The 19,450-nt window shown below is 37.7% G+C and overlaps 1 protein-coding gene across 9 annotated transcripts in view; it reads right to left on the bottom strand.

The window, feature by feature from the left end:
* The window catches only part of LOC129724487 (transient receptor potential cation channel subfamily A member 1), a 55,180-nt gene that overhangs the window by 13,196 nt on the left and 22,534 nt on the right, over positions 1-19,450 (bottom strand). For 8 of the 9 annotated variants that reach the window (XM_055679425.1, XM_055679424.1, XM_055679431.1 and 5 more), the window contains 4 exons: positions 5,771-6,018; positions 1,874-2,069; positions 1,514-1,810; positions 54-863 (listed from right to left, as the gene is read on the bottom strand). In XM_055679425.1, the coding sequence (XP_055535400.1) occupies positions 54-863; positions 1,514-1,810; positions 1,874-2,069; positions 5,771-6,018 (1,551 nt within the window). Of the gene's footprint in view, positions 1-53; positions 864-1,513; positions 1,811-1,873; positions 2,070-5,762; positions 6,019-19,450 lie in introns of those variants that run through there. The other variant, XM_055679433.1, reaches the window with a different exon arrangement.

The raw sequence follows: 19,450 nt of genomic DNA, 5'->3' as shown, positions 1-19,450 counted from the left end.
TAATCAACTTTCGTTAAGTTACTTCATCAGTGACCAGGTCACAATTTACTTACCCCATCTTTATCTACTTGATCTAGGAGATGTGAATGCACTGAATGTAATAGTTCGAGGGTTTGTGTGTAGCCGGACATCGCCGCTAAATGCAGCGGATTTCGTCCATTGTGATCCCGATGCAGAAGGGCTCCTCGATTTAACAACAGCTGAACTACCCTCGTATGACCTTCTTTGGAAGCAATATGTAAAGGAGTTAGCCCTTCCCCGTCGCTTTCGTTGATGATGAATGTTCCCTTTTCGGAGTCTAACAGTTGTCTTACAGTATTGTATCGGCCATATCTAGCGGCAAAGTGCAGCGGACTTTCGTTGTTGTTGTTCTTCAAATTGATGCAGGCACCCAGTTTAATAAGATTTTCTAAGGATCGAATATGGCCTTCTCTACTCGCGTAGTGCAGCGGAGAGCATCCAGTTTTATCCTTTTCGTTCAATAACTGGAGCAGATGGGTTTCAGATTGTTTGCAAGAAACTTCATTAGCAAAATCATCTAACCGGCCGCCGTTGATGATGACTAGATGCAGTACGTTCCGAGAATTAATATCTTTGAGACTTATGTTCGCCCCTAACCGTATGAGAATCGTTACTGTCCGCCAGCCTGCCCTGGATGCTGACAACAGCAAAGGAGATCGGTTTTCTTTGTCCAGAGCATTTATATCTGCTCCTTCATGGATCAAATATTCGACAATTTCCGGATGGTCAAACATTGCCGCACAGTGCAAAGGAGTCATCTTTTGAATGTCGGTACAGCAAAGACTGATACGTTTCTCTTGCGGCTGCATCAGAAACATGAGCTTCACTATTTCAATGGCGCCCTGAATTGCATTACAGGAGAAATTTCAAAAGAAATTGATTAGATTTATTATCGGGTCCAGCGCTCCCCATAGGGTTGTGTACTTGTTTTTCCGCTGAAATGAGCAGGATTGTTATGCTGATTTATTTATTATATCGTTGTATTACAGTGGTTTTACTAGATTAGTTAGCATTGTTAGCATGCATATATGGTATAATATGTCAGAAGAGTGAAATCGTAATTCCAGCAAAGTTACACTTAGTAAGTTAGAATTTCTAGGGATGGAAGTATAAAAAAATGAAAGTGAACTTTGAGGTTGAATAAAATCGGAAATCACAAATTAAAAAATTTTGGTACATGGACCAAACCTAAGCCACGTGTGCTGTAAACAAAAAACATGTTGATATTTATCCGCTTACTTATCCTAGTAAATGCTTTCTAAGAACGTGATTTTCCGAATGAGTAGATAAACGATAGCAACACTTGGAGAACTCATTTAGAAGTTATTAACTAATTTTGTGGATGATATGCAAGGTTGAGTACGGACGTTTACCAGTTGATGATGTGGAAGATTGCATATGTTGCATAATGTTGCGTTCTCTGTGTACTGTAATTTCGAATGCTTCGAACACTATGTACTGAATTCGGAACAACCCTAGCCTCAATGCGTACCTGCGCCGCTGCTAGATGCACTGGAGTGGAAAGATCGTGCTGTTGGGTGGATATTTTCGCTCCCGATTTCAGGCACAGCTCGACAGCTTTGATGTCTCCGCCGTGAACGGCGGAATGGAGTGGGACGTTGCCTTCGGAGTCGTAGAAGGAAATCATCTCCTCGCGTGTGCAACCCTTTGACTCTCCCCACTGAAAGAACACCTCCATCGTCTTGGAACTGGCATTCTTGGCTGCCTCGTGAATCGGATAGTAACCGTTGTTACAGGGTCTCCGTGGACAGGCCCCAAATTCGGAAATCTGAATCGAAAAATTTTTAATGAAGGTTTGCTTATGTTTCAGTTGGGCGTTTACAGCATTTACCAAAATTCGTGCGCATTCCTCATTATCATATATGGCGGCTAAATGCAATGCCGTACGGCCATGTTCACCGCCCTGCTGGATATCGATGACGTCCCGATATTTTCCCATCACTAGCAAATCTTTGACCTTATTCAATTCGGTAGCCAAATGCACCGGGGCAAGCTTCTTTTCGTTCAATATGTTGGTTGCCACTGGTCTGTTGAAGAAAAACGAAATTGGAAAGCAGTCACGTGGAATGAATCACAGTATTATGTCTGTCACTTTTGAATGAAAAGTCTGTTGGTATTCATAGAAGAAAGTAATCATGATATATTATTTAGAGATGGGTACACATGTAGTATCTTCCACATATTGCTATTCAAAAAAATTTAATTAAAAAAAATGATTATTTACAGCTATTTTGCAAAAATTGATTGAAGTTTTACATTTAAAAAAATATATATAAAAAATATAACACTATCTTAATTACATGAAAATCAATCAATCAATGTTTGTACTCCGAATTTGTATTAAAATTATGTTTGAAGAATTGCAGTATTTCCGCACCAATTCTTTTTAACTGCAGCTTTACTGACACTCACAGAACTAAGTTTTTTTATTTCAGTGCTGTTTTTCACAACAAAAAACCAAAAATCATCTGCAATGTCATCATTGATGTCGTTTTGATAAGATTTTGGTTTTATCAACAATAAGTTAGTAAAATTTTATAATCATATACAAGTTTAACTAGGGATGGACAAAACAGTAACTCAATTAACAAGTCACAATGTACAAGCTATCCCCATTCCTCTTTCGCACTGAGAGCAAGCCCACCAGTGGCTAAATTGAAGTTTCTAAAGCTAGTTTGGCAACTCCCACCATAACGTGGCAACCGCACCGGGCGTTGCTATGTTGGTTTGGGAAATAGCAATCCGCACCTCGGGTGCTCGTGCTGGATCGAAACCCGTACAGTATCGAAATCCGTACACCTTGATGTTTTTCTTCAGTTTTAAGCATTATAAAAGTGAAAATTCATATGATAGTTACATGTACATATCCGTTGAGTTGTTGGCCTTTTGTTAAATTAAACTATGCGCCAGTAGGCCATGAAATAAAAATATTAAAAATAAAAAACCAATCGTGTATCGGTTTCAGTTGTCATTTCGTTGTATCATTAGAGAATTGACTAAAGAAACGTTCTTCAGATAAAAACGATTTTCAAGTGGGATATATGTGTTTTACTCTGTGAATCTTTTTAAAATTGATGGAAAAGGTAAGTCTTTGTCATTTTCGAGCTGTAGGTATATTGTCTAATAAATAGTGTAAGTTGTATTTATTCAACAAAAACTGTGCCGTACGGTTTTTGATTCTTGTTATTTGCTTGAATCGAAATCCGTACAGCGTGTGTATCATGCATATATTGTTGAACTTCCTTCTTGTTTTCAGCATATAATGGAAGAAAACAAGTATAAATATACGGCAAACAATTTTAAACGAGCTGTGACTGAGGTGCGCAAGGGAAAGTCGTACCGGGAAGCTTCGAGAGGTTCCGGCGTTCCGGTTACTACGAAACGCTACGAAAATTGCACTATTTCAGCTGATATCAAAAATTAGAAAACCGTGTGAAACTTTAGAAGCCAGTTGATCCTCAAAATATACTAATTCGGTAATTTAAAGATAATCTATAGATAAAAGATGTTAATTTTTGTACTTCTTCATCTATACGGAGTTTGATTTATTGTTGTATGGACTTTGATCCAGTCTATATCGCGTGTGTGAGGATTTCGATTCAAAAGTGTACGGGTTTTGATTCAGACAAAAAACTGTGTACGGATTTCGATTCAAAACATGTTCTATTTAAACATGATTTTTTCGAGTTTCGGAGTGATTTCAATCATTTTGCTGGAAAATAGTGATAAAATATAAGGAGACCTATAACTAAACATGTCAGTTTAAAGCAATATGTAATTTCTTGATTTTATATTGACCGTCGAAGATTATCATGTGCTTAGGTGTACGGATTTCGATCCAGCACGGTAGTAGCGAGTTATTAAATTTGGCAACGCGATAGCAACGTGCCGCATCGTTGCTATTTGATGAACAATGTCAAACTGTTGTTTGTTTTGTTGTGCTCGATAATAAATGTTCGTAACAATATAATGAAAATAATGAGTGTTTCGAACATAATTGGTCGGCCCCGGAAGACGAAGCGCTTTGCCTTGGTTGAACACGTCGTAGGACGCAAGTAACGACGTGCACCAGTGAGCCACTTCATTTTAATTTCGATTGAGCTGAAATTTTGCACAGAGTGTTTTTTTCGGGCGGGTAAACATTTATAGTGTTTTTTTTTGAAATTCGAGATGACCATTTTGGTTGGCACTCTAATCTACACGAAGCATAAAGCTCAAGTCCTCACAAGATTGGTCAACCATGTCATTATTTCAATAAACCTGGAAGGTTTGAGCGAATTGCTCGGGAGTATTACCGACTATTGCTGCTGACTCTTGAAGGCATGTTAGTCTCAATTTTCCCGTTGCTTCCGGTTGCTGAAAAAAACCATTTTTCGCATCTACAGCTGTTTTAATCTTCGAAAACAACGTAAGACGAATTCGAAAGTGGCGTCGGAATTGGTCATCGGTATAGACCGGTGTTTCCGAAAAAAATAACATTGTCAAACGCTGGATGGCAACTTCCTCAGCATAGCGGTCAATATTTAACCGTTTTCCAGGCTGAGAGCCACCCCGAATCTTTCCAAAAAACCTTTTCATACTCGCGTATAAAAACATTTGTTCCGCGGAATCATTTTTTCGTCACTAGAATCAACCAAATACTCGAGAACAATTTCCGCGTTTTTTTTTGGCTGCAAATTTCCAGATATTAATAGTAAATTGTAGGAATAGAGACAGCACAAAGTACAAAATACAATTAAAGACAGTTCGCCAATTTTAAGTATAATAGTTATTGGAGTTGCGGAACGTGCCACGGTCTAACGCAATTACTCTAATTAAACCTACAAGGATAAAAATACATGCACGCACAAACGAAGAAACCTGCAACAGAATTGTGCTATCGATAATTTGGGAAAACGGAAACAAAGTTAAACAGAGTTGCTTAAATATAGAGGACATTTTATGAAGCAGAAAGAACGCCGATCATTCCGGAAACAACCCAGCAAACAATCTTGTCGCATAACGGCTTATTAAGCTTTAGTACAGCCCACCGAATAGCAACTTAACAAGCTATAATTCAACAAAATTGTTTGTTGGGAATTGACGGACAGATAAATTGGTTGGGCGTCGTACACAAATTACGTTACGCTAAAAATCAGACCCCCTCCCCCATATGTAACGAAAGGTAACGTTCGATAGGACTCCCCCTAAAATTACATAACGCTGACCCCCCTCAGAAATTTTTAATTTCGAACCAACATCACAGTTACGTAACTTTCTCTACTACCACCCCTCCCTTCTACGTAACAATAAGTAACGCAGTCTCAACCCACCTCTCCCCCCCCCTTCATGCGTTACGTAATTTGTGTACGACGCCTTATTACTAGATGCGCAGAATTTCTGGGAAATACGAGACACACAAATATTTTGCTAACGCCAGCTAGTGACGGTCTTTAGGAATTGGCAACTGCCGGCGGTAAAAAGGAATAGATGAATTGGTAATCCCCAATAGCAACGACCGGTGTGAACATCGGTTGCTATCCAAAATAGCAACGGCCAGCGTTGTGAAAATAGCAACTCAAATGGCAACTCATCGGTGCGCTTGCTCTGATTTCGTTATGCTATTGGGATTAGTGATATGTTGAAATTTGAATTGACTTCTTAAGTGAGGCTTAACGCATTGCAAAGCTTTGTTTTTAGGTGCTTTTCGGTACTAAGTAGGTGGAAACGCACAGCCATACCTACTTACATTCTCAATAAAAATTCCAAAGCATCCAGTGAATCATTCTCGACGGCAACATGCAGCGGAGTGTTTCCGAAAATATCCTGAGCATTGAGGTCTCCACCGTGCTCGTGAATAAATTGCAGTATGTTTATTCGATTCCTAGCTGCAGCTTGATGCGCTGCCGTGCGTCCCTTGCTATCCTTTACCACCAATCGACCGTTATCACCTTCGTACAGTCGTATAAACTCGTCTAGATTGCCGGACTCTGCAGCCTGAAAGTTGAAAAAGACATACAAGTGTAAAAGTAATTTGAATTTTTTAACGTTTGTTTAGTATTGTCAGTAGAACACCTAGTAAAAGCGTTGCTGCACTTCTGCGAGCAGAAAACAGTCAAACTGAGATGCTGTATTCACTTTGTGATATATTTGTTTTATGTTGGCAGTGGTTTTCACTGAAGCAATAAATTTGACCTTCAAATATCGAAGAATGTTTTCCTAGCTCTCATTGTAACTACAAGTTTCTGTTACAAAGTGTTATTTTAATGTACATACATCCAGCGAAAGCTGATGATGGCGTGGCAGAGCCTCACGATGACCTCTGCATCATCCTCAAGTAACATAAAAAGGTTTGTATTATTGGGGAGATACTGGTCTGGATTCACCGAGGTTTGTGAAGCGCTAATGTTAAACAAATTCACGCACGTTATGGGTACTTTAGATTTCTTATCATCGTTCCACAGGAAGATAATCAATTTGGAAACGTATCATAATTTATACTGCAGTATCGATCCACAAAAAAAAAACCTAAATGAGTATTCAATTCAGTAACACACATAATAATTAGTATCTTGAGACGCATTTCAACAAGAATTGCAATCAATAGCACGAGTTCGTAAAACAGGAGGATTCGACAAAATCTAACGTAATATTTGGAACAATATCGTTAAAAATTTAAACGAAACAAAACTTATTTAAGGTTGTAGTGTGTAGAAGCCACAATTTTCATTGGTACAAGATTTTGAAATAGTTAATGCATCTAAACATATAAAAATGCAGCTCTGTCTGCACAGTAAAAAAAAATTTACATTACTTTAAATGCACATAAATGGAGCATTGGAAACCACGTAATATTCCGTGTGTCATTATATTCACATGCAAAGTAAATGAATATATTGTGAATTTGCATGCATATTTATATTCGAAGCTTTAAGTTTATATCAATTAACGTACAAATTTACATGGCTTAAAACGATTCTGTATTGTACATTATTTACGGTGTGAAAATGTATATGTTTTTCACTTTATGTGCTAGAGATCGTTATGTGCTTTCATTTGTATTAGTTGTAAATTTCATATTTTGGTACTGTGTGTCTGTCTGTCTGTCTGTCTGTCTGATTCATATAGGCTTGAAAACTACCGAACCGATCGGCGTGAAATTTTGTATATAGGGGTTTTAGGGGCCGGGAAAGGTGACTAAGATAGTTCGAGACCCCTCTCTCTTCTGCAAGGGAGGGGTCCCATACAAATGAAACACAAATTTCTGCACATCTCGAAAACCAGCCAAGCAAATGGAACCAAATATGGTATGTTGATGTTTTTAGGAGTAACAAATATGTCCATGTTAATTCGACACCCTTCCCTCTTCTGGAAGGGAGGGGTCCCACACAAATGAAACACAAATTTCTGCACATCTCGAGAATTAACCAAGTAAATAGAACCAAATTTGGTAGGTGGATGTAACAAATATATCCATAATGGTTTGACACCCCTCCCTCTTCTACAAGGGAGGGGTCCCATACAAATGAAATACGAATTTCGCACAGCTCGAGAACCAATCAACCAAATATGACCAAATTTGGTATGTGAATGTTTTTAGAGGTAACAAGTATGTCTATAGTGGTTCGACTCCCCTCTTTCTTCTGTGAGGGAGGGGTTCATAATAAATGAAACACAAATTTCTGCTTATCTCGAGAACTAATCAACTCAATGGAACCAAATTTGACAGGTGATTGTTTTTAGGGGTAACAAATATAATGGTTTGACACCTCTCTTTCTTCTATAAGGGAGGGGTCCCATACAAATGAAACTCAAATTACGCACAGCTCGAGAACCAATCAAGCAAATATAACCAAATTTGGCAGGTGAATGTTTTTAGGTGTAACAAACATGTCCATAATGTTTCGACACCCTTCCTTCTTCTGGCAGGTCTCCAAATACCATTTCGAAATCCAAGATGGCGACTTCCGGTTTCTGAAAAATAGCGGCAAATGACCTAATACCACCAAACATGGGTATTTCCGGAATTGTTATTATGCACTGAAGCCACAAATCGACCACGAACAACATTTTGAATTATAAGATGGCGACCTCCGGTGTCTGGAAATCTGCCGAAAATGACCAAATACCACCCAATATGAGTGTTTCTTTAACCAGATTGACGCTCAGAGGCCAAAAATTGTCTCCTAATGCCATTGTGAAATCCAAGATGGCGACTTCCGGTTTCTGAAAAACAGCAACAAATGACCAAATACCACCCATTATGGGTATTTCCGGGACTGAAGCCACAAATCGACAACATTTTGAATTGTAAGATGGCGACTTCCGGTGTCTGGAAAACAGCCTAAAATGATCAAATACCACTCAATATGAGCGTTTCTTTAACCAGATTGATGCACGGAGGCCCGAAATTGTTCCCAAATGCCATTTTGAAATCCAAGATGGCGACTTCCGGCGTCCGGAAAACGGCCTAAAGTGACCAAATACCACCCAATATGAGTATCTCTGGAACGAGAATGAAGCTGAAAATTGACCTCAGACACCATTATGAATTGTAAGATGGCAACTTCCGGTTTCCAAAAAACAGCCAAAAATGGCCGATTTCCATACAATATGAATATTTCGGAACCAGAATGATACACAGGAGCTAGAATCGTCCACAGACACCATTTTGAACTCGAAGATGGTGACATCCGGTTTCTGGAAAACAGCCGAAAATAAATAACACCCAATATGGGTGTTTCTTAAACCAGAATGACGCTCAGGGGCCAGAAATTGTCTACAAATGCCATTTTTAAATTCAAGATGACGACTTACGGTTCTTGAAAAATAGCCCAAAGCAGGCATGGGGAAAACACAGCACACCAAAGCGCGTGGGTCCCATCTGCTAACAAACACACCACGCAGGGCAATATTTTTTTCATATATACTTTTGTAGACATGATGCGTTTGAGAAAACACGTGTTAGCAAGCGGGCTTCCGAGGGCTCACGAATTCGGGAACACTCGGGCATGTGTTTGCCGAAGCTTCTGAAGGGCTGTTTTATTTAGAACACTGGGGGTTTCCGTTTTGTATAAGCACTGAAGGACAATGAAAATACCCTCTTTGGCATCGCCTAAAACACACACGCAAGTGGTGTGGTGGGCTTGGACATGCCTGGCCCAAAGTGACTTTGGTCACCCAATGTGAGTATCACCGGATCCAGAATGATGCAAGGAGCTATAAATTGACCTTAGACAACAGTTTGAACTGAAAAATGGCAACTTCTGGGAAACAGCCGAAAATAACCGAATACTACTACATATGGATATGTCCGTAATCGAAATGATATAAAGAAGCCAAGCATTGAACCTGGGCACCGTTTTGAATTAGAAGATGACCACTTTCAGTTTCTGGAAAACAACGAAAATAACAGAAATGCACCCAATATATATATATATATATATATATATATAAATATATATATATATATATATATATATATATATATATATATATATATATATATATATATATATATATATGTATATATATATATATATATATATATATATATATATATATATATATATATATATATATATATATATATGTATATATATATATATATATATATATATATATATATATATATATATATATATATATATATATATATATATATATATATATATATATATATATATATATATATATATATATATATATATATATATATATATATATATATATATATATATATATATATATATATATATATATATATATATATATATATATATATATATATCCGGAATAGAGGTCATGTACAAAAGCCAAAAGTTGAGGATGTTGCCATTCTGATAAAACCGATCATTTTTAAACGATATAATCCAATCGCAAGGAATCAATAAATTTGAAATGTTTAAAATTATTCAATTAAACACTAAAATAGGCGGGACGAAGTTTGCCGGGTCAGCTAGTTGCTTATAAATACGCTGTCTTATGTTCAGATCACTATAACAAACATGAGGATATGTTCTCACATGTTACGCATTAACTATTACCGAGTGGTATGCCGTTGAACATTGGCAATCGACCACGTGGTAGCTCGAAGTCGGACATTTGTTGCATCAAATTTGGGGTAACCAGGTTATTTAAAAACAAACTAATTTAACGAAATATTGAACGGTTTTCAAACAAATGGTCTGTTTTTGATGAAAGTGAACACAAATCAGTTGTAACAACAAGTGATTTATCTTCACTCTTAAAACGGAAATTTTTTATTCGGCTCTGTTACGTTCATATTTCCTGGTTTACAATTAAGCTAGAATATATCAATCTTCTGAGGATATAATTTCCATGTTGGAAAGCAATTCCCTCCTACCTACAAAAATATGTAGATATTAGCTGACCCTGCAAACTTCGCCCCGCCCATTTTTTTTCCTTTATTTATTTTAAACATTCGTAATGGATGCCACATTAGGGTGTCCCAAAATTGCACAAGTCTGGAATCCCGGGGGCTCACCCTCCAGATGATAGAAAATGGGGTTACGAACATACTTTTGTTCGACGGCAGCTCTAGAAAATGATGTTTTCAACTAGCCCCGATGACTTTTTTGAAAAAATCGGTTTTTCTTATGTTGAATCCAAAAAACATGTCCAGTTATTCAATTTTCCATGGAACCTAATCCTTTTATATTTTTACAGATTCCTTAGGGTCTAAACTGTGAGGGAAAAATTCGTTTCGGGTTGATCATCGTCAATTTATTTTCCTAAAAAAAATTTCTATCGTTTGGAAAAGAGATTTTTCAAGTATACTGTGACATTCAATCAATAAAAGTGGGTATTAAACCTAATGCTCTCCAACTGAATACCATTAAAAGTTGGGAAATTTTATGAGAAAGAACATTGCCAAAGACTACATGGCTTTAAAATAACTTGATTTTGAGTTATTCGTATCGTCGCTTGTAATACATTGGTTTTCAGATGCTTTATGTCAAATCTTGTCTCATTACATAATTTTGGTTGATTCAAGTTTCGGGGCATGGTCCGTTGGATAGTTGGTTACTTCTACGTGATTATTTCAACGATCTACTGAATTATTCATGCAATATGTTGATTTACATGATTCTCGTTCGCGCTGTAAACACTGACAAATTTTCAAGCATTTTTTTGAGAATCGAACCATTTATAGTAACAAGTTGGCCAGACGTCAAAAAAGATGCTAATAATCAATATTTTGCAGCAATTGAGTTCTTTATGTTCAATGCTAATAAACCGGTTGATAGATATTCCGAAATTAAAAATGATAGCTTCTCTTAAGAAGTTTTCGAAATTAGTGATTTTTACGTATTTTCGAGCGTTTTTAATATTAAAAAAGTTTTAAAATCTCGCGGAATCCGATCATATAATTATCGGGGGAAAGTTCATAGCATCACGAACACATCCTTGCAAATATCTCATCCGGTAACGTCCGGATTGACATTTGCGACCCGAAAAATGTTGTTTATGACAAATTTTGACGTTAAGTGTTCACGCGTACATGGGAAATTAAAAAAGAATACCTGATGGGTCCCTGTCATGCTTAAAACAGAGTTTTAGCTCAGCAAAGATTAAATGGGATTAGTTTAGTGAATGAATTTCAACTAATTTAAGTTAACTTAAAATTAACTTGATGCACAGAATCAATAATCCGGGTAAATAACACTCCGTACAACAGGCTTTTTCCAATCCACGCAGGTTCCACCGTTCCACGAGGCATCATATAATCTGTGAGCATCAAATTGAAATGACCGGAATCGGTAAAATGGTTCCTGGAATATGACCGGAACATGTGCCGGTAATATAATGATCATGATCTAAGTAGTACTAAGCCTCTAATAACTCGGGTATTAATATCAAGTATCTAGGTCGCCAGCCTCAATTCATCAAGCGACACTAATATCAATGAAAAAAAGTCATGAAAAGAGAACCGTTCATTTTTGGCATGGTTCAATTTTGGCAACAGGAAAATTCTGCCGTGTCGTGTTTGGCAAAATCGAACGAAGTCTGTATTTTGATTATTTATTTGCAGCACTCTATTTTACAAGAAAAAATATTCTCTTTAACATTGAAGAATACCTTTCACTCTAATACAGTCAATTATCTTCAATACGCGAAAAGGCATGCTTTTATACAGTCCTGAGTACGATGAGTACGATTCAGTAGAAATTAAACAATATTTATTTGTCTTGTGAACGATGGCTCACTCTCCGATCCGATTCAAAATGAAGATATTTTGCTTCATCATTTTTCTGGTAAATTCTTCGATTTGTACTATACGATTATACATCTACTCACTAACATTAATGAAGACACATAGGCAATGTAAATGTAAAAATTGAGTTGTGTGTGTGATATTTAGAGTTACTCTTTGATACAATATTCGAACCAGCCACTTCTCACTTAAATATTTCCCAAAATATTACTAAATAGCAAAATAATTTTGGCCAGATTTTCACTCAAGTTACTCCTCTCTGCGCCGTCGCGATTCTCCGTCGTCCGTCTGTGCTCCACTGTAGATAGTCTGCAGCATCTTCCGTTCGGAAACTCCAAGAGCGTTAAGGTCATCCGCGAGAAGCGTTGTTGTCTCGATTCCTTAGAGCACTACCGGTCTTATCAAGGTTTTGTACAGCGTCAACTTCGTGCGTCGTCGCACTCGACTCAATCGAAGTGTCTTCCGAAGTGAAAGTAGGCACGGTTTCCAGCCTGAATGTGTCTTTGCATTACTTTCTGGTGTTAATGTCGGCGATCACCAGTGACCCCAAATACAGGAGCTCGTCGATCACCTCAAGCTCATCACCGTCTACAGAGACTTGAGTCGGGAGGCTGATGTTGTTCTCCTTGGAGCATTTCGCTCGCATGTATTTCGTTTACGACGCATTTATTCGCAGTCCGATTCGTCCGGTGTCAGCTTCTAGTCGGGCGTAAGTTCCCTCCGCCGTCGCAAAATAATGTCAAAGTCATCCGCGAAGCCCAACAGTTGAACAGACCTTGTGAAAATCTTACTCCTCGTGTCGATGCCCGCCTTTCGGATCACACCCTCAAGGGATATGTTAAACAGCGAACAGGAAAGTCCATCACCTTGTCTCAACCCTCTGCGCGATTCAAATGGACTCGAGAGTGTCCCCAAAACACGCACGTATTACATCATGCGCCATGGTGGCCTTGACCAATCGAGTAAGTTTATCCGGAAATTCGCTGTCGTGCATAATAAGGATCTGTGAGAGTATTTTATAGGCGGCATTGATAAGCGTGAATACGCGGTAGTTGCGGCACTCTAGCTTGTCGCCCTTCTTGTAGATGAGGCAGACGACTCCCCCCCATCCACTCGTCTGGCAGTTTTTCTTCCTCCCAAATCCTGGAAGTGACCCATTGCAGCACTCTAGTCCTCGCCTCTCACTCATGTTCAAAGAGCTCGCTCGGCAGTCCGTCTTTGTCTGCGGCTTTGTTGTTTTTTAGCTTCCCGATCTAACAAAGATCCTCATGAACATCAGGGGCTAGTACTCGGTCATCTGCTATTGGTGCTCCTAGGCCAGTTTCTGCTCCACCTCTGTTTACTGTACCGCCATTCAAGTGTCCATCTTCCTTTCACCTTTCAAACATCTCGCTGGCATTCGTGAGAATATTCCTATCCGCGTCGTTGCACATATCGGCTTGCGGTACATAACCTCTACAAGGCTGGTTTACCTTCTCATAGAACTCCCGCGTAGCACTGGTATGATCTGTTCACGATCCTCTTGTTGGCGCTTCGTTCGTCTGAGAATCGTGGTAATGACGTTCCGTGCCTGTTTGTAATTGGCCTTGTTCTCTCTAGTTGACCTGCCCAGGTATATCGCCCAGGTTCGGTTCTTCTCATTCACCGCTGCCGAGTGCGCACTCCCCTTCATACCAGTCGTTATTGCCACTCGGTGCTTCCTCTCCTAGTGTCGCCATTGCGGTCTCCTTGATAGTTATGCGAATGCTGCACCAGCCGTCTTCAAAAGAAGATGTGTATGATGTCCTTTCGGGAAAAGAAGGTCCTTCGAATTGTCAGTCTTTGTAAAGTTGCGAAAAAATAGATTCCATTTTCTTTGTAAGTTCACGGGTTATGCAAAAATGTGTGTTCCATTTGAATGGGAACTCTCCCTTCCAGAGGAGAGAGGGATGTCGTGTTACCATAGAAATATTATTGGAACCTACAAATGCCAAATTTGGTTCCATTTGCTTGATTAAGTTCAGAGTTATACAGATGTTAGATTTTTTGTGTGTGAGAGAGCGGTCCCTTTCAGAGCAGAGAGGGGTGCCAAACTACCATAAAAATATTTTTTGTTTCTTTAAACATCCACATGCCAAATTTGATTCCATTAGTTCTCGAGATATGCAGAAATTTGTGTTTCATTTGTATGGGAGCCCTCCCATCCAAAAGAAGAAAGGGTGTCGAACCACTTTGAAAATATTTTTTTCTCCCAAAAACCTATAAATGCCAAATTTAGTTCCATTTGCTGACTAAATATCGAGTTTATCAGATATTTGTGTTTCGTTCCTGTGGGAACCCTTTCTTCCAGAGCAGGGAGGGGTGTTTAACTACCATAGAAATATTACTTGCTTCTCAAACATCTACGTGTCAAATTTGGTTCCAGTTGCTTGATTAGTTCTCGAGTGTGTCATTTATATGGTAGCCCTTCCTCGCTTCTATATTTAACGTTATATGTACTTTTGAGTCACATTCTTAATCTCGCTACCGCCGTTATACTTTTGAGTCATAGATATCATGTAGAACTATGCCATAATTTCCGCACTCCATGTGGCAGCACCTTTATTATTATTATTAGGAAATTCAAACATTCCACTGTCGCTATGTTACACATTACTCGGTATGCTTTCACGTCTGCCAGTTTGGGGCAAACCTGTCGCGAAAGTTAATATACCTGCCTACTCACGAGAATAACGCACGCGAAACTCGAAGCTTTAAGAATATTTAACAGTTCAACGAATCGCGATGTCATGATTTCAAATTTAGAAACACTAGTTTCAGCGACAAATCGATGTAGAAACACTATTATATTAAAAAAAGCAAACGTGTAAGTGTCCTGACATAAACTCTTCATTTTACTTATTCAATAAACCCAGAGCTACCCTAGAGGTTAACATACGATTTTTCATTCAAGCTTTGTTTTTTGAAGGCGCTTTGTGCACTTTCTTTTTTTTGTTTGTTCCCAATCGTTGTTTCTTCTTTTGATGTGACATGAGTTCCGACTTGATCGACCAGGCCAGAAAATTTTCTTTTACTTCCATCTCATTTCTTTGCGAATTGCGAGTGTAACTTATGCTTATGCTTTTTTCTTGAAATCTGCCAAATCAACATTCTATCTTCCTTTCAGCTGATAATCCTGAAGGAGCACTTCAAGAATTTTGGACTCTTCGATAATAAACGCTGAATATTTCATCTTATCAACCAAGAAAATAATCGAACGTTTTTCTGAACTTGAAATGTTAATTTATAGACATATAAGTACAACTATCATCAACAAATTTCTTTTTCTCTTGAGTAGATGTTGAACGCAATCAGAGCGCTCTTTATGATGACTTCCCTATCAAAGACTTCGATTACATAGAGTAACATATCCATACGTAACACACTTACACTAAGCGTAGCGTAAGCACGGTATATTTCGTACATACGTAACACACTTACACTAAGGTCGCTTTTTACGCGGGTTTTTTTACGTGGATTCCGGAATTTACGCGGTTTTTTTTACGCGGACTCCGGAATTTACGCAGTACTTTTTTTTTGTCCGGATTTCGATTTCCCTTCACTCGGAATGCAAAATTAACGATGGTTTTTTTACGCGGATTCCGGAATTTACGCGTTTTTTTTACGCGGATTCCGGAATTTACGCGTTTTTTTTACGCGGAACGTATCCCCCGCGTAAAAAGCGACTTAAGTGTATTTTTCTAATTCCAACATGCATTCCCTGTAATGAAATAAAGCGGTTATATTTCAATATGAGTTGGTTCCATTTTCTTTTTTTTTTCAAAGATGTACGATACTGATGTACAGAATATGCGCTGCGTCTTTACTGTATTGCTCACAATACTTTTAAACCAAGACACTGTATACAGGTACACTATGTTTCTAAGTGCAAATTTCTGGCTACTGTTACAACTGCTGCTCATAGATGTTGATAATACGTCTTTGTTTCAAACTTTTCCATACTTACAATGATAATCTGAGCTAACAAAATTGTATGTTTTTGGACAATACCGCACCAAGCAATACGCTTGTTCGCTTTCTTTTGTTCCGTCATCGCACTGACTATGTGTGTGCGCTACCGAACGCCTAAAACTCGAATGAGGTGTTAAATTGTCCCATCGCATGCTGTCAGAAAAGCTGCTCCACCATGACCTCGAATGATGGTCACAGTTTATCTATTGTGAAAATCAGTCCCCCGTGACTGCGGACGAGGAATGTTTTATCTAGATTTTAATTGGTTCATTGCCATATGATCAATTATGGATGAGAGCAACATGTATCAATTCAACTCACAGTAATTGGATGTATGTTTCTAAGCATAGGTTTAGTGGAAATGATTAAATTTACCCATAATCCTTCCGTAGTATCTACCCTAAAGTTACTATTGTTTGCATAGTTATTCAAATATCTATCGTACATACATTCAAATCGCTGTGCAATTGATGAGCGCAATGGTTGATAAAACTTGTTGAGTTATATATTAACTCTTATCGCAGTAGCTGAAAATGAGTAGTACGAATAAATAATTCATAAGCCAAGCGTCGCACATAGGAGTATTTGACCCAAGAAGTTGGCCAAAAGTACGACGTACAAAATACACGATTTCCATTATTTTTAATTGATTTCAGTTGAAACATACCCTCATGCTATCCAAGAACCCATTTGTGTCTTATCACATAAGCCAAACTGTTATATTTTAAAGTTATTCCACAGTGAATTGGTCACTTTAAAAATACGTGCTACTGCTCGGGTGGCGTAAGCAATTGAAAAATGTAGTCAAAAAGTTTTTCTCTCTCACAGGACATAATCTACAAAATAAGTAAAATGTTTTGCAATATTTAAAACGTTAAATGTATAAAATAATCAAGGATTGTTTACGAAGTAAGTGATTGTGAAAGCCGACCGCGAAAAATCCATAATATTGTGAAATTAATTATATGATTTAGTAACCTTCCGCGCAAGTCCCGTCGAAGCTTTATTCATTGACAGAAAGGTCAAAGCCTTCTGAAAATATAAGAAAAGAAAAATCTTCCTCCTGGTTCCTCTTTTCTATTTTATTGCCATTTTATTAAAGAAAGATTTATATGGAAATTTCAAAATTTTTGTTTTAAATCATGTGTAAAAAGACACTAAAATAATGGAGTAAGCGAATTTAAAGTAATATTTTATATATTGGGTGACGTTTTAAATGGATGTCACCTTTTTTGTGTTGATTATACGAAAATTACACGTTTTTGATATACAGTCATACCTCGATACAAGGAAACTTTATTTTTATTTTCGTTACGTTATATCGAGTTACGTTATATCGAAACAAACAAATTTTTTTTTCAATTTATGCAAGAATGTTAATGGTTACTCAAAAATGCGTGAAAACCCATTTTCCATCACCTATCAGTATTTTTAAACCTTTCTTATGTCCATTTAGAAATATTTTAAGAAGCAAAAAAAAATTTTTTTTTAATTGATACACAGGTTACTCAGAGATGCGTGAAAACCTATTTTCCATCACCTATCACTAATTTTAAACCATTCTTATGCCCATTTAGGAAAGTTTTCAACAAGCAAAAAAAATTTTTTTTGATTGATGCAAGACTGTTGACGGTTAATCAAAGATGCGCAAAAACCTAATTCTCATCACCTATCAGTATTTTTCAACTTTTCTCATGCCCATTTAGAGAAAATTTAAACAAGCAAAAAAAAAATTTTTTTTTCTAATTGATGCAACACTGTGAATTGTTACTGAGGGATGCGAGAAAACTTATTTTCCATCACCTGTTAGTATACAGTTGCTGCATCATTCATTTTCAATTTCAATACATTTTCAAAGTTACGTTAAATCGAGGTAAAAGTTACGTTATATCGAGTTACGTTATATCGAGGTTGCCTTATATCGAGGTTGCCTTATATCGAGGTATGACTGTAAATCTATCCAATTACTCCCAAAAAAGAGCGACTTGGCCTTTTGGCCAGCTTTTTGGCTCAAATACTCCTATGTGCGTCGTTGTCATCGAACCTGTTTATTGTGATGATTTTGATGTCGTCCTTTATTACTGTTCAGCATGTTGTCGCTTCCGCTGCTAACATCAGACGCATTGTTTGGGTTATAAGAGAGTAAAAATTGCATGCCTATAGCTATATATAGATAAACAGACTGATAAACAAACCCACGCTAATTCTGTCAAGTTTTAACTGACCAGTCGACTACGCATATTCCGTTTTTCCCCTAATTTGATCATATTTTACCTCATTAGTAAGCTCTTCAATCTTTTTCCATCCCTCCGAAACGACATTCGGCGATTTGACAAAAAACATTATGTCGTTTTGTATGTCGTCTAAACGGGGAGCTTCGTAGTTGCAAGGTTACAAAGTCTACTTTGATAAGCGGGTGGTCGTGGGTTCGAATCTTGGTAGAATCAGGCCATTTGGTTTTCAAATGACTTTAACGTGGGTTTATTCTTAGGCTCTCCACTACAGACCCTTCCTTCAAGCTGAATTCAATAGAACCTGACTTTCATCCTAACAAAAATAAGTTGCTCTTATAATAAAACTGGTCTGAGTAACGTATAATAGGATAGGGAACATATTCTAAGCAGCTTTAGAAACCGCTTATGTATTGAGACGAAATACTCGAAATGTGTTGGGTGAAATTCAAACAAAAGTATAGCAATCTGTTCTCTATCTTTTTCTCTGTCAGAACTTGTTTTCAGATTGTGAAACTAAGTTAGCAAAATTTAACAATAATTAATTGAAGTTACCAATCGAGGGACACTATTCCAATCACCCCGAACCTATTTTAAGCAGTTCCCATCTGTTTTGCAGGCGTTTTCTTTCAGCAGCCGAAGTGACTCCTGAATGGCTGCAATATAGGTCGATTTGCTACGATTATTGTTTGTGCACAGATTTCTTTGTGATTAACGGTATTTAATATTCTCGTGAGACAGCTAGTAAATCAAAGTTGTCGTTTTCATCATTAAAATTGTTAATATTGACCAAAATTCAGGAGTTTGGGGCTTGTTTTCTTCGACTGATTAAAATAGGCGCCACTGCTTAAGCCGTTTCTTACCCTAGTTCTCTTCAGGGAATTGTAATTACGGCGCGATCTTGGCTCGAGGAACGACAAAATATAAGTCCTACTTATAATAAAACTGACCAGAGGTAAAGCATTAATTG

The sequence above is a fragment of the Wyeomyia smithii genome, chromosome 2 (assembly GCF_029784165.1).
Source record: "Wyeomyia smithii strain HCP4-BCI-WySm-NY-G18 chromosome 2, ASM2978416v1, whole genome shotgun sequence".
In the NCBI taxonomy this organism is placed as follows: domain Eukaryota; kingdom Metazoa; phylum Arthropoda; class Insecta; order Diptera; family Culicidae; genus Wyeomyia; species Wyeomyia smithii.
Note: the sequence above shows the minus strand (reverse complement) of the source record. Positions and strands in the feature narration are given on the sequence as shown.